We start from the raw sequence: 27,807 nt of genomic DNA on the forward strand, positions 1-27,807 counted from the left end.
CTGACCTTTTTTCTGTTTCTTTTTAAGTCACCATTTTGCCACATCTTCAACAGCTGTGGTCATTTTACACGAAACCGATATTGCTTATTATCATTATTACCGGGATGCCAACTTATAGCACGGCCCACTTTCGCTGCAGACTCGAGACTTTTTCTTATTATAGTTATGTGTGTTATTATGTGTTATATTTTTACTATGGCATATTTTTATCTCATTGCTGGTGCGATAGCCTGACCTCAAGGTCCACGCATTTTTAAAGGTTTCAACTGCTAAACATCACAGAAAGTGACGAGTGTCAGCCGAAAATATTCGGGTTCATTTCAATATGAATATACTATTTAATTGTATATTGAAGTTCTGTACCTCCAAGAAGCTCATCACAGAAAGTCAAAACGGGAATGACTTTCGGATCACGAGAGTAATTTTACAGTTTTACAGCCACTCCAGCAAGTTTATTACTTTTAGTGCTGTTTCTGATGCGTGTACGATGTCATCGAATCATTGCTTTGTTTGTTTTAAATAATAAATATATATATATATATATATATTGTTTCCATATCCCTCAATATATAATCAAATACCAATATTGCGTTTTGATTTATAATCCCAATGACACATAGTACGGCCCGCGAATGGATGCATCTATAAACAAATTCACGGATTGTATTCATAGTGCCGTACAATGGTGAAATCTGACGGCTAACTGCGATTGGTCTACGTCACACTTTCCATTTGGCTAAACGCAATTTGACGGTAATTTTCGACCGGCTTGCCTAGCGCGAAATTTGATAAAATTGGTATCAGTCGAAAGCTGCCGGGGTACTGATTACGATAGTATAAATTTGATTGTGCCCGTGGTCCTGGAACCCCTCAAAATCAGCATTTCATTTTGCATTGTAACGGAGTTTTCATTTTGGCGCCATCATGTAATCATGGAATTATCATGGATAATTTTTCAAGTACTTTGGGTCGCAGTATCTCATTATAGATTACCAACCTACGGAGGTTAGTAATCAGACAAGCAACTCCTGGGCTTTTCCACTCAGACCAGGGTTTTTCGAGCGTCACCTGGGTTTCTGGGTTTTTGTCCTTGAAATCTGTTTTCTTTTTCAACGTCATGTTCGTCAGGTCAATTTGACCTAAAAAAATTAAATCATTAGATTAGCAAGAGAGAGAGAGAGAGAGAGATATGATATTCTTTCTCGCCTGCACCATCGAGATGCTTTGGCGACGGAGTATCGATACGGCCCCATGAGGTCATCTAGTCTGCGCCCCCGTTTTTTTTTCTCCATGCTATCCGTGATTGCTGAGCGCCTAGCAGGATAGCTGCGGATACCATTTTTCGAGTCTTTGGTATGACCCGGCCGGGGATCGAACCCACGACCTACCGCTCGAGAAGCCGGACGCATAACCATTACACTATCTCGCTCGGCAAGATCATAATGTCGTCAAATGTACGGACTTCAGTTTGCCATTGTCGATAGATTTCTCTGTTATTGTATCGGCTGAGTCTTAATTCACTCAAATTCACTACTAAATTGAGAGGTCTTGGCGAGATATGCGAGGGAGATTCATTGAAAATTGCATGGCTGCCCAGGTCGCAGAAAGTCATGTTCGGCAGCTCATTAGAACCATTGGTCTTATCATATAAAATGATAAAGAGACGATTTGAGACTAAATGCCATTATCACTCCGATAATATCGTTGTCTTGCAATAAATACCACGCATCTGTAAAGTATGAGAGAGAGAGAGAGAGAGAGAGTTTTGGAAGCTGGGCAAATTATTCGGAGGGGCACATTCGAATATACCAGTGGTCGGGAACCTATGGTTCGCGGGCCATATATGGCTTTTTGGTGATCAGATATGGCTCTTTGACATATTTTAAATTTTGTACTTAATTTTATCGATCTGCAGCAACTTGTTAGTAAATTTTCTTAACGGCCAGAATAATTATTCTTGTGGCAGCGTGAATATGTATTTGAGAGGTCAAGACAGTGGCGAATCCAAGGTTACGGGCACGGAGCCCTTTACAAAATCCCCAAATTTAAGTTACTGTGGCGCCAGCGACCAACATCCCTCGCGAATTCAATGTATACCCGCCATCGGGCGCTGCGTCAGCTTGGATCGCACCATACGTTGGTTGATCAAAGAGAATAGCGGACATGGTAACGCCTATATGACAATCTAGTTTTCAAATACACATTGTCTTCCTGATCAAGCCGAGAAATGAACTGCCGGAGGAGGAGATATATGGTAATCCAATAACACTGGTCTGCGTTATTTGCGACGCATCTTGTAACTCAAGCAACAATAGTTTCAAACGCCTCGTTGCAATGCTACATCTTTAAGCTATTTAAACAGTCTACATACATTACGTTATGTACTTCTATACTGCTACGTTAAAGTTCTTTACAAGCGACGCTTGTCCCATCTGGCTATGCCACAATTCCCAAACACCTTAACTGATCTTAAGCTTTTTGCTGCATGTATAACATGTATCAGTTATGAACATATGAAACGGCTTACGAAAAGGACGTTAGTTTTATTCGTAAGAAACTATTACAAAGAAAATGTTACTTTCAACAAATTTTTGTCACCAAAACACACTGAAAATAATAATAAAAATTTCATAGAAAAGCACCACGATTAAGAATGAAGATATTGCTAACATATAAAACAAAATGGTCAGACATCATGCGAGACTAAATCCTGTGGTTTGCTATGCTCGATTGATGACGCGATAGGCTATTGACTCGAGAGATATCAAAGTAAATGTTGAAGATCTTGAAAGTCTGAATCAACAACCCTATGACGGAAAACAACAGAATGATGTTCATTTAGTCGTTTGAAAAAGCAGTCTGTCCGATATCATGATATGGGTTTTAACGCCTCGTCCAATAAATGGAATGGTATTTTCAATACATCCGAAGCCAATGTCTTTAAGGCCGATTACATCCTTCATGGAAACATGAGTTGCGATGTTCAATGTACAATGTACATCGAAACTAAACTCATTATCAATAATTATTAGGAATATATTTGAGATTCTCTTCTTGGGAATATTGTAGGCCTATTTAGCTACCTCTCCTCTCGGGTAAAGCCAGAGGCAAAATTAAGACGTCAGGACTATAGTTACCGAGGTAGTTATCAAACAGATGTATTCCAAACTTGATTTTTACACAATTCTATTGCAAAAAATTCTATACTGCCTGCTGGATGGCGGTAAAGCAGGGATTCGCAAACCAGCGTTCATGAGCATGAGCACCGATCTGTGACTAAAACCATTTACACAACACCACCGAAGAGTGACGATGGGTGTCTTCAGATTGTAGTGATTTTGGAATCATTTTATGCAGAGCAGTCACAATAATATTCCAATATAGTATCTTTTATAATTACTGGATGATCGAAAAGTGGATGAACTCTACGTTTGTTCAAAAACAACCCTTTTCTTCAAATTCTATTGACTATTTATTAAAATTGTAAAACTGGCAAAAAAACGAAGCTTTTGAATTTACTGAAAGAAAAATTTTTCAAGTTTTACCGGCTAGTGGCAACCCCGTGAAATTGTTAAGTTAGCCAATATGGCTCAATCCCGACCGGCAGAAGTGAAGTTACTGGTATTTACTTACGGTGGGTAGTTCCATAATTAATAATTGAGGAAATTCCCCAAATCCGAAATTATGTAATCCTATAACTTCACTTCTACTGGCTGAAATTGAGCCAAATTTGTCATGCAGCGTTTTTTAGCCAACTTAACAATGTTATCGAATAGTCAGTAAAATTTGACGACACAATTTAGTTCCCGGAAGCGGTACATAAAACAGTTTAAGCGAATAAAAGTCACTAGATTAGTGACATATCGGTCACGATGATATCAAAACGGCAATGATGCAGCGAATACATGAAAGGCGCGGATTAAAAGCGTGATAAAAATAACATGAAAATGCGATCTCAAAAGCGTAATGAATCGCTCTTACGAACAATCTATCGTGGGACTGTAGCGTAGCCTAGGATAGTAAATCTTTGACAAGATCGCGTATTCTTCAAAGCTCTTTTCCTTTTTTTGTGGGCCTTTGATCAAGACATTCATTGCGCATAGCAACAACGAGTGCTACCTTGGCCTGATCTTCGCATGCTTTTCTGGCAAAGTTCATGGGGGAAATATTCATTTTAGGATTTTCTGCGTTTCGACGACCTCACGTAAAGATTATACTAGAGTACCAGACTCTGACATTTGAGTATTCGACACAATTTAAGAAGACAGATTCGTTATCAATGAAATAGTGGATTAACTGCACAGTCAAAAGGACAGAACAGTTTCAAATATACAATGACGTGGATGTCGGGACATTCGGGCGTAAGAGAAAATGAAATTGCAGAACGCCTTGGATGAGAAGAAGCAGCTATCATGCATGAACCAACGATCTACGAGCTGCCGCGGGCAGATGCGAAAAAGATAAGTGACCTTATTTCGTGCTTGCGCTATCGAGAAATGTCCAGCAGTAAGTTCAGACCACGATATGGCTGCTAATGTTACCATCGCCTCCTATGCTAGGCGCTGCAGCTGTCGAAAATTCGTGACTCGCGCGCGGGATATCGTCTTCCAGAGTCTTCACGTATATACCGAGGGGCCTTGGCTGGGCCGGGGCGTATCCATGCCTGTCACGTGCCAGCAAACCCATAGGGCTTGGCATACTGCTGCCGGCATCGCACGCACGCCATTCGTTCGGAAGCGTCGAAGAGAGTTCTTCGAACATGTCCGCAGGCGTCACAGCAAATCCGTGGCGTGGGTTCGCGTGTATCCTTGCGGGCTCGTCGCACGCGTTCGCACGCGGCGCAGGGTAATCGTCGCGTGCGTACGCACGCATCATAGCACGTTCGCCGCGCTCCCTCATACGCACCGGCATGGTGCCATACGGCCGCGTAGAAGGCGCGCCTTCAGCGCGCGAACGGAGCATTTCCGACGTAACTGTAACGGAATTGCGGTCGTTCCACTGCAATTGATCGCAAACGCTTTCGCCGTTGTCCTGGGATGCGGCCTGCGAGGGAGATTCGCGAGCTTGGTCTGTCACAGATGGGCTGTGCCGGACGGACGACGATGAAGTGTCGGGCTGTTCGTGGGCGGACTGGGGACTGTGTCGGGAGGACACGCTCAGCCCTTGCGAGCGGTTGTCACAGCTAGATCCGTCGTTGAGTACGTATGTGTTCCAGCACAGACGTACCCTCCTGCAAAGTAAATACGCAGTTTAAGCGTGCGGCATGTTTGTACCGTTTGTGAAGTTACACTGTATCATAACATCGTGCGTTTCGCCGACTTTCACCCAAGGAGAGGATGTAAATCAGGTGAACGTCACTTTCAGGTACCCATTGTGCTTTCACGCCCTTCCGCTGAATGAAATTGAGTCAAATATACCGATTCATATGCAGATATCTTCACGGGTTGCAGAGTGGTTTCTGTCTCAGCCTTTTGGGATTTCTTGAGATATCTATTCATAAGGATTGGCGTAAGTGACTCATTTCTACCCATTGGGATGGGTGTGAAAACACACTTTAGTGCGTGAAAGGGCCGTTCATTTCATTTACACCCGCGCTGCAGCGGAAATATGACAAATACACATATTTTCACCCACGGATTTACAGTGTACATTTAAAACAAACATGATTAAAACATGTCTCTTGTTTAAAACATGATTTTATTGTCTTATTCTTTCAACTATGACGCCGCGAATATTTAATTCTGACGTCACGGAGGAGTGACATTGAAAATTGAACATATAGGGCAAGTATGGCTCCATTGACGAATAAGATTTCCAACCAACGTTCCCTCTAAGCTGCGCACGTGCGCAATTTCGCAGTGCTGACCTCTGCGCACGGAAATCTAAGCTGCGTACAAAAAATCCGTGGTGACGACTTTTTTTTAGTTGTTACGCACTGTTGTCCAAGGGACCGCGCAGTGAGTTGGTGAGTGCGCGCAGACTCGTCAAAAATTAGCGGGAACAATGCTTCCAACCCCTGTCACATACGGACCAAAAATATCTTCGACCAGGACTTCATCCTTATGCAGCATATGCAACATATTTACGGTCGGCGATCGTCATCATCAGAACTCAGAACATCCATCATGTTCTGTGATATATAACTATTGTTGATCCACGACGACTTCGAAGGTTCGCACACTATCAGCAATTATCTGACGTGGCTACTTTCAAAATTACGAGACAAACCTTCGAGAACAACGCAGAATGACTTTTTTTACAGCTTCCGGCTGCTTCCTAAATACTCGGAAGTTATGTAGTATGGTGTTTTAAGCTGTTTGGAGGAATCCTATAGTGCAACTTTTTGCAACTTTTCTCCATTTTTTCAGACAATTTGTTTTCAACTTAATCGATTTGTCATGCACCAACTTTTAACTGGAAATATTTGACACTATTTTTAAATAGATCGCTTGATAATTTCACTGTCGTTTAAATTTCAGGTCCTTTCTGATTTGACGTATATTCGGGCCGCTGAAAATTATATTTTCACTGGGTCAATATTTTCAAGCTATTGATTTTGTTGAAGTCGCCAGCACTGAGTTTTGCTACAGTGCCTTTGGTACGGATCGATTCGAGTATATCATATACCCTAATAATTTCAAGGAACTTGTCCATAAATGCAACTTTGCAGTGTAACTTTTGTGAAAAATAAATGCAACTTTTTACTGCAACTTTTGTGAAAAATAAATGCAACTTTTCATGGATTTGACTGCAGCAAAAACGTGCCCTACTAATAACTATTAGTGCAAGTTTTTGCAATTTTCGCTACTCTTTTTACAGCTTCCGGGAGCTTCCTAAATACTCAGACGTTATTTTAATCCAAATTACGCATGCAAATAGGAACGTAGGAAGATACGCACGTAGGCACGTATAGTATTTATTACTGCTAGCGACGTAATTCTGAGTTGTTAGTTTGTTTGTTTCTTTGAGGTATTCATGGTGTTTGTCGACTACTATGGTCATTTACAGCTGGCTAATTCTCTTCATTTTATTCCGGAGCTGCCGACTTGTAGCACGGCCAACTTCTAGGCTTTTATAAGACATCGCTTACAGGGATGAGATGGCGAGGAGGAGCCTACAGATAAACCTCCAACACTTAGGCAAGAGTTCTGGAGTCGGACTAGAACCCGCAATCCATTGGTGTTGCAGCTGTGGATTAAACCACTATATTGCCACATAACGTGATGTAGTGCGCGCGCGGGGCATAAAAGACACCAGTAAATTGTTGGCGAAAGTATTAATTCAGAAAAAAACGAGGCCTGACGAGTTTGATGACTCCAGTTGTGCGCATCATTCCTAATTAACACCCTCGAAATGCAATTGAATAGTATACTTATATTGAAACGAACCCGAATCTTTTCGGCTGAATCTGGTTACTTGTCAGCAACTAGTAGAGAATTGGGAAGAACATTGTATATCAACAATCTTATCACACAATATGACGTCACCCGCATACAATTTCGAATAATCGGGGCGAAGAGAGAGCGTACGCGTAATGTACTAATTTTAGATGGTGCACAAACTCCTTCCGTAGATACAGTCGCACAGACTTGTTTGACGTATTTTCATAAAAGTCGTCTCCATGACACCGTAATGAAAGTGTGAACGGCCTCTCCCGACGACATGAAATCTGTCGCCTCGATACTTTTACGTGCAAACAGGATTATCCACCAAATGCTCACCAATGGCAGAGTTTATGGCCTTCGCCTGTTCTGCATCAAGCTCCCAAAATGTATCAATTGAAAGAAACTTTATGGCTACTTCTACGGGAAGATGTTATTGCTTCGTACCAATAGTTTTTGAACGATTCTTTGCGCAGAAATAAATCGTTTTTGTTCAATGATTGGGCTGTTTGGTTCGCGATTATCTTAAAACGCTAGATATTCCAAATTGAGCGTTCAACCTTAAGCTTCAGCCATTGCGCAGTGAAGCCGTAGCAGTAGTATTAATAAGTTCCGGAGTTGGAGCAATTTAATATTTCCGACTGACCCAAAACCCTGCTATCATCTCCACGTTTATCATCAATTCCTTCTCAAAATATTTGTAATAAGGTGGCGCTTACCTGATGTGTTTTCTCCCCAAAAAGACCAACACAGCAGTTACAACGAACACAGCAACGCCAACACCTACTACTGCGTATATCCAAGATTTTGTATTTGCGATCTGCGCTGAAGCTGAAAAAAATCACCATCGGATAGCACTTGTGCAAATTTTATTTTTCTGCGATCATTGGCAGCGACTTGACAAGAACGATCACTGGTCTGATTTCGACATTGCGCTTCTTTGTAGGTCTTCTACTATAGAGCGCTTAGGTTAGCGGTGCCGATTCAGCACCTGAAATGCCTCTTCACTTTCGAACTTCGTGGCGGTATCTTAACGTATTACATACGTGGCCAAGCTGGCGACTCGAGTAATTTTCGATGCCTTCCATCTTCTACTTGAGTAGTTACCTATTGGTGGTCTGTATCTTTTTTGACAAAACCACCTGCTTTTTTAATTTTGTATTTTGAAAAGAAGAAAGTAATTTTGTGAGATTACGTCACTTTTATGAAAGAAATTGTCACTGGAACCATTTAAAAAAGCTGTATTACGGTATTTATAGTTGGGACCCGGGAGGATACATATTGTGAATTCGAAAGTATAGCCAATAGGAATAACTGGAACTGCTAAAATTATTATGCGAACCGCAAAAAAACGTAATCTTGGAAATAACTTCCTTTTATATTAACTTATTTTACTTTTCATACAGTGTGCATTGGGGCTGTTCAAAAATAACTTTTTTCCCCGGACTCCAGCCATTCACAAAGTAAATTGTCAGGTTACCCTAAAAAACGCTGCACACCAAATTTGGTTCGATTCTAACAAGTATAGGAATACGCAGATCCAATTAAAATTTTTAATTTATTATGGAAAATTGAAAAAAAAAATTTCCAAATTTTCTGCCAACCCCATGAAATTGTTGAGCTATCTTCAAGGACGTTGCAAAACGAATTTGAGTCAATTCCGACCAGTAGAAGCGGAGTTATGTGAGTTTTTCGATTACAAACCTCGGATTATACTTGATCGGTGGATAATCCGCGATTTATCAACGAAAAACTCACATAACTCCGCTTCTACTGGTCGGAATTGACTCAAATTCGTTTTGCATCGTCTTTGAAGGCAGCTCAACAATTTCATGGGGTTGGCAGAAAAATTTGGAAATTTTTTTTTCAATTTTCCGTAATAAATTAAAAATGTTAATTGGATCTGCGGAGTCCTACACTTGTTAAAATCGAACCAAATTTGGCGTGCAGTGTTTTTTAGGGTAACCTGACAATTTAATTAGTGAATGGCTGGAATCCGGGGAAAAAAGTTATTTTTGTACAGCCCTAGTGTACATGCCTCCTCTTTACATCGCCTAGGCCCAGGCGGGTGTTTGATTCCAAAGACTACTCCAAGTCGATTCGACACCTCCCTATCCTTTCGTTGCATCGCAATCTTGAGGTGTTTTGAAATAATGAAAGTTTAATAATAAACTGAACTTATTGAGTACTTTTTAAACCTTTTACTTTCCGCTTGACGACATCTTGCGATCTCTCGGGAATAACTACTTCTGCTTGTGCTAGAGTATAAATTGACGGCATTAGTCTTAATTTTACTGGAGTGGCAACGGTGATGGGTTTGGCCAGCTCTGGGAATTACTCATCCCATATTAAAAGGAGTTCAAAATGACCAACACCTCGCTATAATATTAAAAGGCGTTGGACGAGATACGTCCAATATCGTCAATCGTACTGACCTTCAAATTCCGGGGTCCATTCGAATTTGGCTCTACTCTCTCCAAGATCGTTCTCAGCAATGCATTGATAGATGCCAACAGGTTTGTGTGACATGGTCAGCGTAGATTTGTTGCCAGAGATTTTTTCGCCTGTAAACGGATTTGTTTTAGTATTCGGCTAGATGATTTTGACCAATATAGGGTCAACAAATTTCTCCTACGCGCCCAAACATTTTTCGCCTTTAAACAATTGTCTGAGCCCCGACAGGTTGACCAACACATCGTCTGAAGGGCATCGCACCCCTGACCCATTACTTATGCCGTGGAATCCGTCGCCGCCCTTTATGCATACAATTCACACGCACACACTTTCGGTAGTGAACGAAGTCCAGCGGTACGCGATTCACGAACGAGCTGGGTTAGGTAACTGCGGATGCAAGACTTATCTGTTTATGTTTATCGGTCAACTATGTGTAAACATATCAATATGGCGCATTCTATTGTCATAAAAATTATGAATCTGGTCAATAATATTGGTACCGATGTATACGGCATATACGTGACCAGATAGCAGATAGGCCACGTAATTATACATCACGAGCCATCATGTTCATGCCACGCGGTTATAATACTGTATTCATCGGGTATTCAGGTTCACACTTTCTAGCTAGACCAAACTCAAAGAAATAGTCCCACAGGCTGCGAAGCAGAGCTGGACAGCTAACATTTTCAGCAGTTTACAATTAGGATTATAGCGAAACGGTAGCTAGCCTACCTCTGCATCTTACCATCCAGCTAATTCAAAAGCATGCACATATAGAATTCTATAGATTCTATATCGGTTATTTTAGCATTGACTGACGCAGATTGGCGAGTGCTATACATTGAAATGAACTGAAAATGCATATCATTACCACAACATACTATTATTTTGTCGTTATGAGATAGCTCGTCATACATTCCATAAAATTGTGTCGAAATGTACTCTACACAGAGACGATATATAAAGGTCTATGACCAGCAGAACTCAAGATATATCCTTGTCTGACGGGTATTCAATATTCATCCATGCATTTGACACTAGACTCCAAGAATTCTCTTTATAGATTTTCAGAAGCGGCCTTGGAAGGATTTAGACATAACTAATATATATCCCTCAATTTAGCATTCATATACAGAAATGGAAAATAACTATTCATAGAAACAAACAACAACTGTCGTCTATTATATTTTTGTGGCATATCTAGAGGTTAATAAGAGCCGCAAGAAGGCTACCTTGGAGCCGCATGCGGCACTGAGAGCCGCGGTTGGGAATCACTGTTTACATGTTCTCCTGTCGCAATTTCAGGAAAACCAGAAATTAGATTAGAATTAAAATTAGAGCAAATAAACACGTCACAAATTAGATTAGAATTAGAGAATAAAAACATTTAAAAAATTTGACTAGAATTATCCATAGTTATCCAGTTGTCCAAGTCTACTGTGAAGAGATGCGTGACAGAAATTTCGCTACGGGTTATGGCGCGCGACCTAGATATAACAGAGAGTGCAATTATAAATTTCGTGAAAATATTAGCTGCAGTCCGAATACGATGGTATACTGAATGAAATGGCTGCTGTCATGTCAACCTTTTTCACACTATTAACTTGCATTTGAGACCATATCATAGTTACAGCGCAGTGCCCCTTGACATAAAACAGCCCTGTGGACACGTTTTATTCAGTAAAATATTGAAAATGAACAACGCTAGTGCGTGACAATTGGGAATTTTTGCAATCATGCGCACATACGCGCAATTTCTGTTTATGAGACTTCACTCCCTTAAAGCTGCTGGATATTGTATTACACTGAATGTTAGTAAGCAAAATTCATGAATTTGATTTCAAATCGGAGTACTGAGATGAGCCTGCAGGGCATGCGTGGAAAATTACAGTAACTGAATGACTCAAACTTTGATCTAAGCTGGTCTTGTGGGGCGTGGTGAGTTCTGTTCACGCAGGTTACATCACCATTTGGCACATTGTAGGGGTTGTATACAGAAACAAAACCCAATACACCAGTGGGATATGATGTCAAACAGTGCACTTGGCTCATTTACGTAACGTTAAATTAATATTTTCTGCCGGAAAGTGATAATGATGTCTATTATGCTCTAGGGTAGGGTTGAAATAGGCACGTTACGCGATTTTCGTTTAATTATGTAGATAAGCTTACGTTACTGATACTTATAACAGATTTCCACTCAAAACGTAGCTATGTCTAAATCCATGCGGCTCAAGGCAGTTAATAAAGATTGTTAGCAGTAACAGAGAGGTGCAATTTGTGCACGCTTTGTCGTAATGAGACAACCTTGCAATAAAGGAAGGTAAATGATGAACTCTTTAGCTTAACAAATTCAATTCAATAAGAAATGGATTATCATTCATAGGTATTTTGTGTACTACGAGTTGCAAATTTGACAAACAAAACCCATTGCAGTCGTAAACCACAGGGTATTTGTGATATGACGAGAGCCAGTCTTTACCTGGTCCCCAGGCGCATAGACACTGGGAGAGACCATGATTCCGGAGAATTTATTACAATATGCTTTAAAAGTATTATTTGCGAGCTAGTTAGTGATGAATCAGTATTTCGTAAACTGAATACGCAGTAAATTATTCACAAGAGATTACATCCACGAATACGCATGAATACAGCCAGGATTAAAACGTTGGAGGCCAGACATACAGCGAAATGATGCCAAAAATGCAGAGTGAAATTACGAGAAAGTTGGCGACATCGCGTTCAGAAAATCTACATTGCGTCGAGGTATAGGGCGCATAATATTTCCTTTCTGTTGACGACAGTGGTCTTATGGGTCATCACTTCATCACGTAACACGCATTGCAGTTACAATATATTTGAATCAAGTACACTTATATTAAGGAACAGCTTTCAAAGTTTGAATGACCCCTCATATCGAACGCATCACGGAAATATAGCGACATACGCCGGCCATTTTGATTATTCGATAAAATCATTTCATGTAACAGTAAATCGCGGTGATTGCTCCTGTCGGTTTAACGACACCACGCCTCATTGTGGTCACACAGACATAAATTTTCAACAGCGAAAGTAGGAATTATATTTCAGGTTAGCGATAGTAATTAAGGCTCAGATTTCCGACGGGTCGCTTTATGCCAGTTTTATAAAAACAACCACAAAACTGCACAATTTCACTGACATAACTGTTATAAACGGACGCCGAAGAGGCTATTGAAATACTAAAAACTGGCCACCATCTGATAGGAACGTACGCGAAGGTAAGGTACAGGAAAGTGGACAATTATGAGTACCGGTAAAAAGGATACCATATTTTCACGAGACACTACTTGCTGACATACAGTCGACTCCGATTTATGCGGACACCGATAATCCGGACAAGAGCTTCATTCAGGCCAAAATGCTCAGGAACGGAACAAAAAAAATGTTACACGTACGAACAAGGTTAATTCGGACAGTTATCCGCTTAATGCGAACACAGGCTTGCAATTCCTATAGTTCGGTTAAGAAACAATACCCGGTACTTCGTTCTAACAAAAGATGATGGATTATAGTGATTGGGTACAATTGTAGAACAGCTTGGTTTGGTACAGGAATGTTTAGCAGAGAAAGTGAAATTGCTCACTTACGTAAACAAAGGAAAGGGATATATACACTTATACAGCTAACGACGTACTACAGTCGAGGTATTTTGGTAATTTCTGGGCAGGGATAAACGTATTAATAATCACTCTGCGATCGATTCACAGTTGAAACAAAGAAACTTACCATTTTCCATTATCCACGAGATTTTTGGAGCTGGTCGACAGCCACCCACGACTTCGCACTTCAAAGTGTCTGTAGTGCGATCACGAGTTATCTTGACTCTCTCGGGCGGGAAATTGACTACGATCTCGACTTCTTTGGAGCTCTGGCCGATCTCGTTATCGGCATGGCAAGAATACGAACCAGCCATGTCTCTTGAGACTTTCCGGACGCGATATTCGTAGCCGGTAGCTACCTCTTTACCTGTGAAATGAATTAATTAATTATTAAATAAATAAATTATTTTTTGTGATCAGGTCGGTCATCGATATGAGGCTTAGAAAATATATCGAAACAAAGTGAGTCATGTTTCATTTCAGTAGGCTAGGCGGAGTGATGTGTGGACGTCAAATCGATATTTACCAATGCCAATTCTATCTCTAGCATTTATAACAGTGGTACTTGGACTGCCATCCGAATCTGAGTTTAATGGCATCTCGCTACGGTTAATTCCAGCCGAGGTTTTATCGATGCCAATCTTATTCAGCCGTATGCTGACTAGGGATGGTGTGAACGTAAGGTTCACGTTCGCGTTCTGTGTGTGAACCTCAGAAAAATAGAGGTTTACGTTCACAAACGTACCTTGGTAGGTTCCGCACTGTGAACCTTTTTCATTTATTACAATTTTCACTTCATTATAACACCTTATTTGGTGGAAATTCGTTGCACTCTATGCATAGCGCTGGTAGCATGAAAAAATCAACATTAAACGTGCATGCACCTTGACAATTTCAAAGATTTACTGGATTTGTTACAAAAGTTTGCTCGAAATATCCACTTTTCCGTTTGAGTATATTAATGACTCTTAGTTGTGAGCTTGACCCGCAATCACTATCATACAACATCAAGAGCGAAATACACTACATATACGTAGTCAGCTAATGATGCTTATTCAACCAATCAATGGAATTGATATCGTTGTCTGATGTAAAAAAAAATCAAGCAGGCGTACGGTGTCAATCTTGATTTCATATGTTTATTGAATCATAAAAACCAAATTCGTGCGATTGGGGTGTTGGCTTGTTGCTTGTTGCTTTATAACTTATTGTTAATGGGTTAATATCGGTAGCAAGTACCGACACCCTTGCAAGTCGTCATTGAAATGGTTGGCGAAGCAACGGAAGATATTGATTTTATGGGATTATTATGTCATTTGATCGCCCCAGTTGATATATTTGGCGACGTTTAAAACGCCAATATGTACTTCAGCATTGTGGCATTAAGGTGCCCGAGTCGTCGCTAGGTATCGTGTACTACTGTACATTAATATAGGCTTTCAATTCACTGAAATGTAGGGTTGGAATTAACAATATGACGTCACGTGACGTCATGAGGTTCACGTTCGCGTTCACACAGAACCTTTCAAAAAGGTTCGCGTTCACACGAACCTGAACCTTTCAGAGGTTCACACTATCCCTAATGCTGGCCAAAACGCAACCAATTATTCCACACCCCCTACACTAGAGCATCCCAACGGCCTCCGTTGATGTTTTCCAGAGAGACCAATGTCGGACAAATCTTATTATGAATCCGAACCAAATTGTTTACTAGCAAGGTCGGCACATTTTCATGATCAAGCCAAATTGTAGTCATGACATTTCTGCGTGTCTCGCTTCACGGCTATAGGACCCAACACGGTGACCTCGGATAAAGGTAAACCAGGGGTGTCAGACATACGGCCCGCCAGACCATTGCATCCGGCCCGCGAGGCCATTCTAAGCTGAGAAATCCAGCACATTTTTAACAGAGGTTGAGATTTTTAGTAATAAATCCTTCGACGTAAGTACTAAATAATCCCTCAAGACAGTAATGTCGAACGCATTCATAGTCATAGAATGGACCAAATAATACTATTCACAGAAGCGGAAATGACAATGCGAAAACATTGTAAACCGTTGTAGAATACATGGAGCTACACGAAGAATATAATTCAAATTTCTTTGGTTACTCTTCTGTTTACCTGACTCTGACCAAAAGGCCCCAGCGCAGTTCTCAAGAGAAACTTGAATGGTGAATTGGTCAGGTGATACAAAAATTAACGCACAAATTTCTGACGCCCGCGTTTACAATCAATCAAGAGTTCCTCACCACGAATACGTAGGGTCAACGATGCATCATGCGTAATACAGAGGGAGTATTGAAATATTTCAACTTATATCGTCGTTAGAGACACTGGTTGAGTGTTGTGTATTTAATCAGCCAATCACGCAATTTTTGCCAATTCCATTGCTTGCAATTAGCTGTGTTGCTCCAATGGAGCCCGCACGATCCGTGATATAATAGGGTTACCATATTTTGGAAATCTGAAACGAGGACATTTTTTCAAAATTTTCAGACTTGCAAAACCGGAGGAAAATCCTGAATAAATGGTAAATTACCCCACTTCGTGGTCGGTTGATCAAAAAAAGTTCAACTTTTTGGCTCAGCTCCAGAAACACAGTTTTTCTCTCACTTTATCCGTTAGTTGACAAAAAAGTCAACTTTCCGGCCCAGCTCCCGAAATACCCGCCGGAGCGTTGCTTCAGTGCTGATATTTACTGTATCTAAGTCGAATTTTGTCTTATATTTAACCAAAATTCTTAAAAAAAAGAGGACATTTGGGCGTCCTCCGAATACACTTTCCAAAAAGTCAAAAAAGAGGACAAATCCTATTAAAAGAGGACGTATGGTAACCCTATGTTATAAAATAAAATACTATTATGCATAGCGTTGATAATAATGCAATTCCATTGGAGAACGAGGGTATCGAATTGGAAGTAACACATTGGAATCATTTGACTGGTCCGGCTCGCGAGCGATGAAAACTTTTGAATCCGGCCCGCGACCCAAGTTGAGTTTGACACCCCTGGCGTAAACAAACAACAGGAAATGGCGCGAATCGCGAAGAATATTTTTCGTTGTCAGAAATTCAACAAGTAGTACATCCGAAACGATGTAAATAAGTCGAAACACCTACTCTAAGAGCCCATGATTTGTAAACGATTTGCAACTAGGTAATCTCCATCATGCTATTGCGTTTCGACCGCACAATACCATGCCACTTCCACTTTCCAATATTAACCCTTGCATTTCTGAACTCAAAAAGCAGTATGGGCAGGGCAATCTTAAAATGAGCATGACAGTCGAACATCACGAGTTAAAGCAACAACATAATGCAGAAATGGTTCTGGGCTGAAATACCGCATTGGCGTAGCACGCACATGTCAATATTGGGAGGTAGAATTGATATACTGCAGAGTTATTCGTCGACAGGTGAAATGAGTCTAATATTTCATCATCTTCTGGTAAAAAAAGGCTGAATTAAGCAATATTCACAGATAAACGGGACGACAAAGCAAGAGGTAATATAATATAAACTATTGTAAGGTTTCGGGGAACGACGAGAAACCCACAGATGTCAAAACTACTTCAAGTAGAGGTCGGAAGAGGGCACGTCGGTGGTTAGCAACTTGAACAATGCATCTTTGTGACTAGCGCAAACTGACTACCGGTATTGACGGTGCAAATAGGTACAATCTTCGACACTCTATTCAGCAGTTACTGTGGTGGTCATTTCGCCTGCACACAAAAAAATCTGGTAGATTTACAAAGAAATTTCTGTAAATTTTACAACGAATTACCGTTCGCAGCCAATAGCAGCGTGTAGCTTGTCATTTTACATTTTGATATGTAATATTACATTAATTTAGCTGCTAAGTCAAGTTACCAGAATTTCTTCGCAAGGTTACGGACAGTTACTCGCTACGGCATTTTACCATGCTATTGGCAAAATTGACTAGCTTCCAAGCCCCGGCAACCAGTGGATACGTGGAAGTGCATGTCACTGTGATATCATTCTCGTTGCGATTTGACCTGATTCAACCTCGTTCGCGAGACAGGATTAGGTCACACGGAACTGGCTGACCCTAGTACCAATTTCGGTATAGTGCATAGTTGGGTGCATGAAGCAGCTGACAATGTAGTTACACCATAGACATTATATTATAAGGCTATGGCTACACGGTCGGTCTCGGCGGCTAGATTTGTTGTAACAGATAGGGCTAATGAGTTACATAAATCAGTTTAGGATATATCACCTTATTCCTAAAACTAGAAATGCCAGCACAGCAGGCTCAGTTGACCATTTTTTTAAATGGCGGACAGGGCGACCTATATTAGGTTACCTTAGGTTGCGCGTTGAGGGTGTTTCTGAGATTCGTAGTAAACAACCAACAATCAACTGTGACATCACAAATAGCGTCCGGTTAGGTAAGTAGGGAACCACATGTGGAGCAATAAATATCAATATATACGAAATTAGATGCGAAAGAAAGGGACTATAGGTGTTGATAGATGTTTCTGTATGAAAAAACAACCTGGATTGAACATTATAACGTGAACAGTAAATATTGTTGGTGGCATATGTGAGCGGATGAATATCACTTATTTCAAAGTCGTCTGCGTGTCGAGCCGAGTAGCCGACTGGTCGGTCATTAATATTGAGCCATGGTGCTCCTGTCAGAAATGTGTTGCCAACTTAGCCCAAAACTATCTTTTAGTTTTCAAAAACCAAAGTATGAAAGATAAGTAGCTTTGCCAAAAAACTTTTCGAGTAGAAGTTGAAACACTCGATGCTGTACGAGCTAAACAGATAAATTTGAACTTGAAAGTTGTTCTTAGTGACCCAAGATATACGAAAAGGTTGTTGACGATTGAAATAGCATACCTAATAGCCCGGGCAAATTTTTGTTGCGTTCAGATCGTGTGAAAGTTGCACTTCATTTTAACAAAAGTTTCAAAATAAGGTTGCATTTATATATATTTTTTAATTATTTGGGTAAGAGATACTCGAAAAATTCCCTTTTATAACTCAACAGCAGGGCTGATCAAAAATAACTTATTTTTCTTGATTCCAGTCGTTCAGTTATCAAATTGTCAGGTTACCCTAAAAAACGCTGCACACCAAATTTGGTTCAATTCTAACAAGTATAGGGCTCCGCAGATCCAATTAAATTTTTTAATTCAAATAGGAAAAGTTTAAAAAAATTTTTTTTAATTTTTCTTACAACACCATGAAATTGTTGAGCTGTGTTCAGAGACGATGCAAAATAAATTTGACTCAATTCCAACCAGTAGAAGCGGAGTTATTGGAGTTTTTCGTTGATATTTCTCGGATTATCCTTGATTGGTGGATAATCTGAGGATTATCAACGAAAAACTCCAATACTTCCGCTTCTACTAGTTGGAATTGAGTCAAATTTGTTCTGCATCGTCTCTGAAGACAGCTCCACAATTTCATGGGGTTGACAGAAAAATTTGAATTTTTTTTCCAATTTTCCTATTTAAATTAAAAATTTTAATTGGATCTGCGGAGCCCTATACTTGTTAGAATTGAACCAAATTTGGTGTGCAGCGTTTTTTAGGGTAACCTGCCAATTTAATGACTGAATGGCTGGAATCCAGAACAAAAAGCTATTTTTGAACAGCCCTACTCCACAGTTTAGGATTTGTAGGGTGTCTGCTTGTCCCGTTTCTTTCTTCGCTATTCAATCGATCATGCATACACTTTTATGTTCGTTAATAGGTTCGAAACCTACATGACAGCTTTTCGCTGTCGTGTAGAGCTGTCAAATTTGGTACTTTCCCATTTCACGGACGGCCTGGCGAGACCGCCGAAAATTACATTTTCGCTGGTACGCAGCAAGAAAATAACGCAATGCCGAAATAATATTCCGCCAAAAGCCAAACAGCAAAGCAAACTCAGTCCTCCCACTCCGCAAAAACAATTCAAATACCACACCCCCAACGCCCTAGGCCTGCAAACTTTATTCATGCAATTTAGCAAAACTCAGTGTTGGTGACTTGAACAAAAAAAAATAGTTTGATATACATGACGCCCCAGTGCAAATGTAATTTTCGGCTGTCTCACCCGGGCATCCTTGAAATGGAAAAGGCCCTCAAGTTTAAACGACAGTAAATTAATTAACCTAGCGACCATTTTCATGTAGTTCGGGCACTGTCGTGCTTGGCTGGGGTTGTTGAATTCTAGCTTGCAAGATTGCGTCATAGATTACATCGATATGCAGCTAATCCATCACATAGATCTTTGCTATGCGTATCAATGAGAATAGAACCATACTAGAAATAGTTAAGAGCACACTATCTAAATCACTCGATGAAAGTTGCAGTAAAAAGTTGCATGAAAAATGGAATAACATCATACTACATAAATTCTGAGTATTTATGAGAGAGCGAGAGAGTCTTTATTTTCATCCAACCAAAATCCAGAAAAAAACAGACGGCAATGATAGTGGTACATAAAATATGCGTGCACAGTATTCGGTATCAGATAGGAATGATCGGTACGACCGTAAAGGTCAACTAGTCTGATCACTACAAGTAGCTATACAATGAACATATACACATGAATTGTATGAGTGTGAACTTTGTACTTTTAGACTCTGTTTTCAGTTGTATCGAAGAAATATATGTATAGTATGCATATAATTCTACATCACTTAGACTGAGCTATGCTACGTATTTATTCGATTCGAAATCCCCAAAATAAATCCTTCAGATGTCGCGCACAAAACCTTAATGTGGTAAGCGCCGCTACCAAAATTTTGCTAACAATAAAATTAAAATAATGACAATTCTAGGTAGGTGTGAGCATTCTCCGATACTTTTTCATTCCAATATCGCGTTTTTGTCTACTCCATAACATCAAACAATTGATCTCAACGCTCGCGTGGATGATAAATGCTATCAACATGTATACAATGATTTGAATCACTGATAATGTGCAGCATGCACTCCCTTCCCTATCTGGAACCTGATTGAATCACCGAATCGTTATCAACATTGCTATAAAGTATCGAACTGACTTTGTAGAACAGTATTGAGTCACTAAACAACTGTCAAAAGCACCCAGAGTTGGAATAATATATGGTTAAGTGTCAAGCAGTGTTACAGATACTCGTCAATCACGGTATTGTTTTGTCTCGAGCTGGTGTAATTTCTACAACACTGACTACTTTGCCCACCTCTTCCTGTAACCTATCAGAAATAGATCAACATTCCCAGTATATCAATCGCAGACTTCCTACACTGTTAGCAGCGCAAAAGAGTGAGTGAATATACAGTTATACACCCATGTCGCACGAAACCAGAACCTGCCTCAGACTTATACCACGGTATAAATCCAGTACAACATTTTAATCCAAATTATGCATGCAAATAGAAACGTATGACGGTATGCGCGTGGGCACATATGGGATTTATCGCCACGATATAATTCTGAGTTGGGTTCTTTTTTCGCGTATCACCCTTTTGGAGTGAAAATACGCTCTTATCGCTGAGGGCATAGTTAACATATAGCACCATGTCACCAAAATTGGCGATATTTTCACCTCTAATGGTCGATACCGATATTCATATCAAAGTATCGACTCCAGATTATCGGCTAACCCAGTGGTTCCAACCGGGGGGGGATTCCCCCCTTAGGGGAAATTTTGAAATTTTTAGGGGGGAATATGGCTTTAGGATTGTATCGGAAGATACACTGGGTGTACAAGGTGTTTAGATTTTTATGGTAGAACTGTTAAGTATGAAACTAGTTCTTTACAATTGTATGATTCCTTGGCGGGTTTTAGGGCTAGGTGTAGGCCTATGTATAAATGCCTTCCGTAGATATTACACCCCCGATAAAGTGAGGCTCGCGAGACGATTTCGCTGGGCCCGTGACAGCCTCACGACCAAACTGCTTCTAAGCTGGGAAAAGTCGAGCCAAATTCAGCACAACGTCACTGGTGAAAATGTTTACCTTTTTAAGCCAACCAGAAGAGCTAACGTGAAAAACATACCAAATTCATCGATTCACCTCAACGCCATAGCAAGCGGAGTTGGTGATTTATTTCTCGTCAGCGGCTGCCGGACCGGTAAAAAACAGGTCAAATTTAGCTGTATTTTGCCAAAGTGTAGTGCGGTCCGCATTTGGCATAGTTCGAACATATCTGAATATGTTTGACCATGTATTGCTCAGTCAAGAATAATGGTTGTGCGTTAAAGAGTACCTTTTTTAGTCACAGGTAACATTTTCATACGGGGGAATTTTAGCTCAAATATCTCGGCCGAGGGGTCCACGATACGAAAAAGGTTGGAAACCACTGGGTTAACCCGATAATCTATCGGGGTCTAGTTTTGATAGATAAAAAAATAAAAAAAAATAAATGATTACCTGCGAGTTTCCAAATATATGTACTCTTGGGGTAAGCCGGAGCGTCACACATCAGAAAAAGGCTGTAACCCTCACGAATCACTCTTTCTCCGGTAATATTCACGTCGGTTGGCGGGTCTGTGATGAATGGATATTGGTTACGCGCTACTTCGTTAACACACATTCATCTCTTCTGCTTAGCACAGGGTTGGGCAAACTTTTCATCACACGGGCCGCATTGAACATCTGAATCCATTCGCGGGCCGCACTATATTAAATTTGGATTATTAGCTTAAGCGCAATATTTTTATGTAATTATACAGGGACCGAGGAATTATGGATGTGATATCTATGTATATAATAAAAACTAATCAAATAATAATATACACGCGTCAGAAACATTGACAAGATTTTTTACGCTGGCCGTCCTCAACAAGCAATTTGGTAAAATTTGGGATGAAAGGCGGCGGTGTCAATTCTTAAAAGAGGATGTAAATTTAACTCTGTGAGGAGAAAAGATCCGTTCATCGAATTGCCGATTCTACGTTTGGTTTACCTCCAGGACAGGCAATGCTGACAGCATCATAATTATGCTACCTTAAATATACGCTTCTACAATATATAGTTAATATAAATATAAAATACTTCTACACATATCGAGGACATACATATACCTAACTTAACACACGCGTCGCAAATACAATCACATAAGTAATAAAATTGCTGCAGTTTCGCACTCATGATCAAAAATCAGAATTATGTTATTTCCGTTTTGAGTTTCTGTGATGTTTGCCAAATGAAACCTTGGAAAATACGTAAGCCTTGAGATCAGGCTACTACGTCAGCAATAAAATAAACATCATAGTAAGAAATATTAACAAATGGTATTGCCAAGTCGCTGCAAAGATTGCACTTCACTACGCATTATATTTTCTAGAGGATTTCGCGGACCGCACAAAACGGTGTTCTGGGCCGCATGCGGCCAGTGAGCCGTAGTTTTCCCACCCCTCGCTTAGCACATCTCTATAGTGCTATCATCGGATGTCAGATATGGCATAACACAGCATAACTAGTCATTTCCGAAAATATATTGTTGAGATAAATCTGGAGGTACGCAGAACCACCACGTGGAATTGCATGCATACGTATACTTGAAGCTTCCGGGTAGCACTGTTCCGGGGCAATCACCAACAACGCAGATTTCTTATTATTATTGAAGGGCACTGCACCCTAAATATGACGTGTCAAATAAAAGATATAAGTGTTAAACAACAGCAAGCCTTTCCCTCGGAGAATCAATGTATTCAATCCGCAGGTAAAAGATTCACAAGAGTGGTACTTTCCAGTCGAGCTCATCTCTGAGGTGTCGAGGTAACGCGTCATCGCTTCATGCCACATATGATGCAGATTTACCCGACACGGAATCGAATAGTCAAATACTCCATTTTGCCAATGGTTCGATACTGTTCTACCGACGTTTAAGATTTGAAACCTACAATGATCGTATAACTGCATACAAAACATGTAATACACACTACCCAGTATCCATATGCTAGTCAAAATATCATTTCTGTGAAGTCATGATCAACCCACAGTATTGCCACAAAATGCAATGAAATAGTAAGGGTCAAAAATCACCCAATTATCTTTATATGGCATAGACCTGGCATTATTTTACTTGTGCTCGCAGAAAAGGTACATATATCTGAAATCTTCATAGCACTTATATTCTTATGACGTCGAAATGGGTATACTCTATATAGAGTCGAATCACTCGGGTAATTCAGTTTGCCAAGCCCTAGTTACGCCAAGGCACAAAACTACAAAATGGTGTCGGAAAAATGAAGTCGTTACCAGAATGGTTCTACTTACGCGGGATCCTGGACAAGTAGGGTCGCGATTCGTATGTTTTGCCCGCAATTTTCGCGACACAGGTGAAATTCTCTCGTAACGAATTTGGATGTGACGTCATCAAATGTCGAGGTACAATCAAATCCACTGTTATGGTGGACATGCCAGCTACGCTGATGTGCCCCTTCATTTCTCCAGGAAGATCCTGAATTCAATTATGTTAGGACCGTTTTAGTCGAGAAGGTGGCGTTGTTAATTTAGTTTTAGACCTAGATCAGGTATCTTTCGTTCAATGAATTAGCCTAGCACATACCTTATTAGAGCGCAACATTACCCAAAGAATCACGAATGGCGAGAAATGACTCTCATGCGGTCACGGTCGCTATGTAGACACGATTTAAACAACATTGGAAAGGGCAGAACTGGGCCTCAGACAGAAGCTCTATCATGGCATTGGCTATTGTTTTGAGACTTGCCGATAGCCATGATTCTGATACCGCCAATATGGACAGGCCGATGTATCGGCCAACTTTTTTGCCTTGTTGACACCCTTTTGAAATCTTCTGTTTTATACCAATATTAAAATGACTTGAAAATATATTCTGTTCTGGTGTGTGAGTATACTTAATAAACGTTTTTTTGTTTGTCTAGAGCAGTGGTTCTCAAACTTTTTTAGACACGCCCCCCTTTATGATAGTGAAAATTTTCGCGCCCCCTTATCGTCATATCACAAAATGCGACCAGAATGCTAGCAATCCCAACGGATAGTTGGATGGCATGGAAGGTTATGACTGTTGATGAGAGAAATCTTCAATATGAAATTCGGACTATACACAGAGCAAAAACTATAAATTGGAGGTAAATCGCGCCTGGCGCGAAAAATGTTTTCAGTTTACCCCAGCCTCGCGTCCCTTCAGAATCATTCATCTCCCCCCGTCCAGTTTGAGAGCCACTAGTCTAGAGAGTAATTTATATAACAAACAACTTTCCTGGTAGCAGTCTACAGAAAAGCAGAATTTAGACGGGATGCTACGGACGAGAAACAACCAATACTCAAGACTTGCTTAGGCGCCGTCTTTTATTTTTGCACGAGGTGGCGGAGTTTTGTGACGTCATAAACATTCCAGACGGGTGACGTCATATTCGCACGGATTTGGCGAATCGTGTAAATGCCGATAATACAAGGATCCTCGTGTTGACGAGCTTCGCGTATGATTAGGCGTAAGTTTAAGAGCGAGTACAGCATGGTTGTCAATTAGCAATGCGTCGATCTCGCTTGAATACCCACTATTCACCATCACGCGCGCGAACAATTGATACGCGACTTCTGTGACGACGAACTGAAAAATGACCACATCTGTTGTGGAATATGCCTTGTAATGGCACCGATTTCAGGGGATTCAGGCCATCTATTGATAACTCGGCCTTAACACACATCTTCTGATACTTTAGTATTAGCGCAAATCAATTACGCCCGCCCACTGCGTAGAAGACGGGTAGCTCAAGCCAGCGATGATTCATCAAGCCTGCTGTAATCTGGCCAGGCGTGTTTCGATGCATGCGATAAATCAGGCCTCCGCCAGACGCACTAAATCAAACCAGCGACCAGCGCACAGCAGTTGTTAAACGCCCAATTTCAGTGCGAATGAATAACAATCTCAGCAGGAGATCGCGTGCTGCTGTACTATACTACGGTGCACAGACTGGTACGTACACCAGTGATTCCCAAACTGTGTGCCGCGGCACACTATTGTGCCACCACAGATTCTCAGGTTAGCTGTACCGGTAGTCTTTCTGGGATTGCGGAAAACGGTGTATGTTAGCCAATAGGCATGCAGACAAGCGGGTGCTACTAAAGGCGGTCTAACCTACTCAACAGGCTGACAAATGTGCCCGTGACCATGAAACCAATCATGGAATTGCCGATGAATGGGTCATGACTGCTAGGTGGCTACATGTAGACAAAATTCTCTGATTGTTCCAAATCAACTCCTGAACTTGAAATCGTGCCATAAATCCCGTGCACAGTGTCTGGAATTCGCCTAACACTTCAACAATACCACTCATCTCAGGATTTGCTGCAAACAAATATTGGTGGGTAGTCAATTCATTTCGAAGACATTAATCAAGCAATCGTCTTACAGAAGAAGAACAGCTCATTGATTTATTAAACACCCGTTTTATAAAACGCCGTTTTCGAGAAAAGTTTTGGATGCCTCCTTCCAAATCCTGTTCCATGATAAATGCAATCAAAACTTTATTGTCATTTGCACCTAATGGGTATTTGAGCATTATTTATTTTCGCTTTGACGGAAATATAAAGTCGTGACCGAAAGATAATGGTTGGTAAACGACGAAGTGCGTGAATGTTTGTTAGCAATTACGCATCGTTTCAGTCGAATATATGTTTGTATAGCATAGCCATCGCATTAACACGGGAATCGATTTTTAAAGCTAATTTATTGTAAGTTTGCCGCGATCATTATATACTTTTTCTAGTGTACCACAAGCCGAAAAAGTTTCCACTGGTGTACACAGTCGATTCCTGATAACTGGCAGTACGCAGCACCAATAATACAAATTTCTGATACGGCATTTCAAAAGGACGGGCTTTCGGGTTTGAAATGGGGGTCCTAATTTACACTCTACGCTACGCGACTGGGGGTCCTAATTTACACTCTGATTAATATCAGTACGTAGGCCCCGATCAGCCACTCGAGTTTGATTGTGAAATGGTGCGAATAAAATTATTCAGGTGTCATTGCAGCAAGAGCAATATGGGCGCATGGCGCGACCTTATCAATAGAAATCCATTTCTACGAAATGCCAAATTGCTTGAAATTCGATCCGAGATACTGTCGCCCTCGATAGAGTCCGTCCAGCAATCAAGTTTATTGGAACATAGAAGGTTTCCGTTCAAACTAATCGCATAAATTCAGAATTTGCGCCCACGAGAATCTCGAATTATTTAGAATTATTTAGGAAGCTCCCGGAAGCTGTAAATAAAAGTTGCAAAAATTTGCCCAACTGATTACTATAAATCACGGATTACAATTTATTGGGACGTCCAAGCATTTTGTACGAGGTGGCCGTCAACCCGTAACTCGGCGCCTATGACTCAAGTCCCAAGTCGCGAATATCATTCGTGAATAGAAATATGAAGCGAAATCGATTTGATAGCGGCTAGTTACTCTGCAAATTTTGATACCCATGACACTTATTGTGTAGATGTCTGGTACAGATAGGTTTGCATTTAAAATAAATGGATGTTTAAAACACTTTGTTTAAAACATGTTTCAAATAAAGGCCTTTAAAAAAAATTCTGATTTTTCAAGTAGTAAAATCATGCCATAAATGTGTAAATGCTTTCCAAAAAACACGTTGTATGAGCCTACGGACGATTACCAGCCGACATAGCCGACGTATACGATATGGGATGGTTGAAACCCTCTAGTACGTAGATACTTCGTCAAAGGAGCTACATTTACCCTATATTTTGAATTGTCAAGGTCCATCCAGCATGACGTCACAATTGAATATTCGTGAAGTCATGACTTAAGAAACAAACAAAAAAACAATAAAAACATGTTTTAAACAAGGGCCTTGTTTTAAACATGTTTGTTTTAAATGCAACCCTAGGTACAAAGTCAGAGGAGAGCGGCTTCAGATATTTTACAACTGACACCGAAAAGTTATTATCCACGCAATGCCAGCGAATAGAAATGCGAAAACCGACCTTATCGCCCATCCTCCAAAATACTCGGAACTTTTCTGACGAGTCGACCTCAGACGTACATGTGGCCAAAAACGCCCCGGCGGGTTTCCCGCTTCTAATGTCCATATGGGGGCGGTCTGAAACAAAAATGGAAAGTGAATGGAACATTGCGATTCTGAGAAAAATTCCAAGTTTCGAGACCAGAGCTTCACGCCAAAGCAGGCCTGGACTATCGCATGCGGTAATAAGATAATCCAGACATTTCAAGTTTCGAGCAGAACTTTTCAGACATTTAATTTGTTATATGGTGGTTTAGGAATGACTCGTATGACATTTGGATAGGGTTTGACTGAAATTAAGTGAGTTGGGCTATGAGAGAGATTAGGTTTGTGGTTGATTGATAA

The 27,807-nt window shown here is 40.6% G+C and overlaps 1 protein-coding gene across 1 annotated transcript; it reads right to left on the reverse strand.

Annotated features, from left to right (window-relative positions):
* Nucleotides 1-2,529: 2,529 nt before the first annotated feature.
* Nucleotides 2,530-27,566, reverse strand: LOC145433016 (uncharacterized). The gene is made up of 7 exons (XM_080309887.1): nt 27,425-27,566; nt 23,710-23,893; nt 21,859-21,975; nt 13,608-13,847; nt 9,818-9,946; nt 8,102-8,213; nt 2,530-5,230 (listed from the first exon to the last, which is right to left on the reverse strand). The coding sequence occupies exons 1-7, from the start codon at nt 27,527-27,529 to the stop codon at nt 4,513-4,515; spliced, it is 1,605 nt and encodes a 534-aa protein (XP_080166013.1). The 5' UTR covers nt 27,530-27,566; the 3' UTR covers nt 2,530-4,512.
* Between the last annotated feature and the right edge of the window lie 241 nt (nt 27,567-27,807).

Source organism: Botryllus schlosseri, chromosome 2 (assembly GCF_051294905.1).
Source record: "Botryllus schlosseri isolate E-star chromosome 2, Bs_hap1, whole genome shotgun sequence".
Classification (NCBI taxonomy): Eukaryota; Metazoa; Chordata; class Ascidiacea; order Stolidobranchia; family Styelidae; genus Botryllus; species Botryllus schlosseri.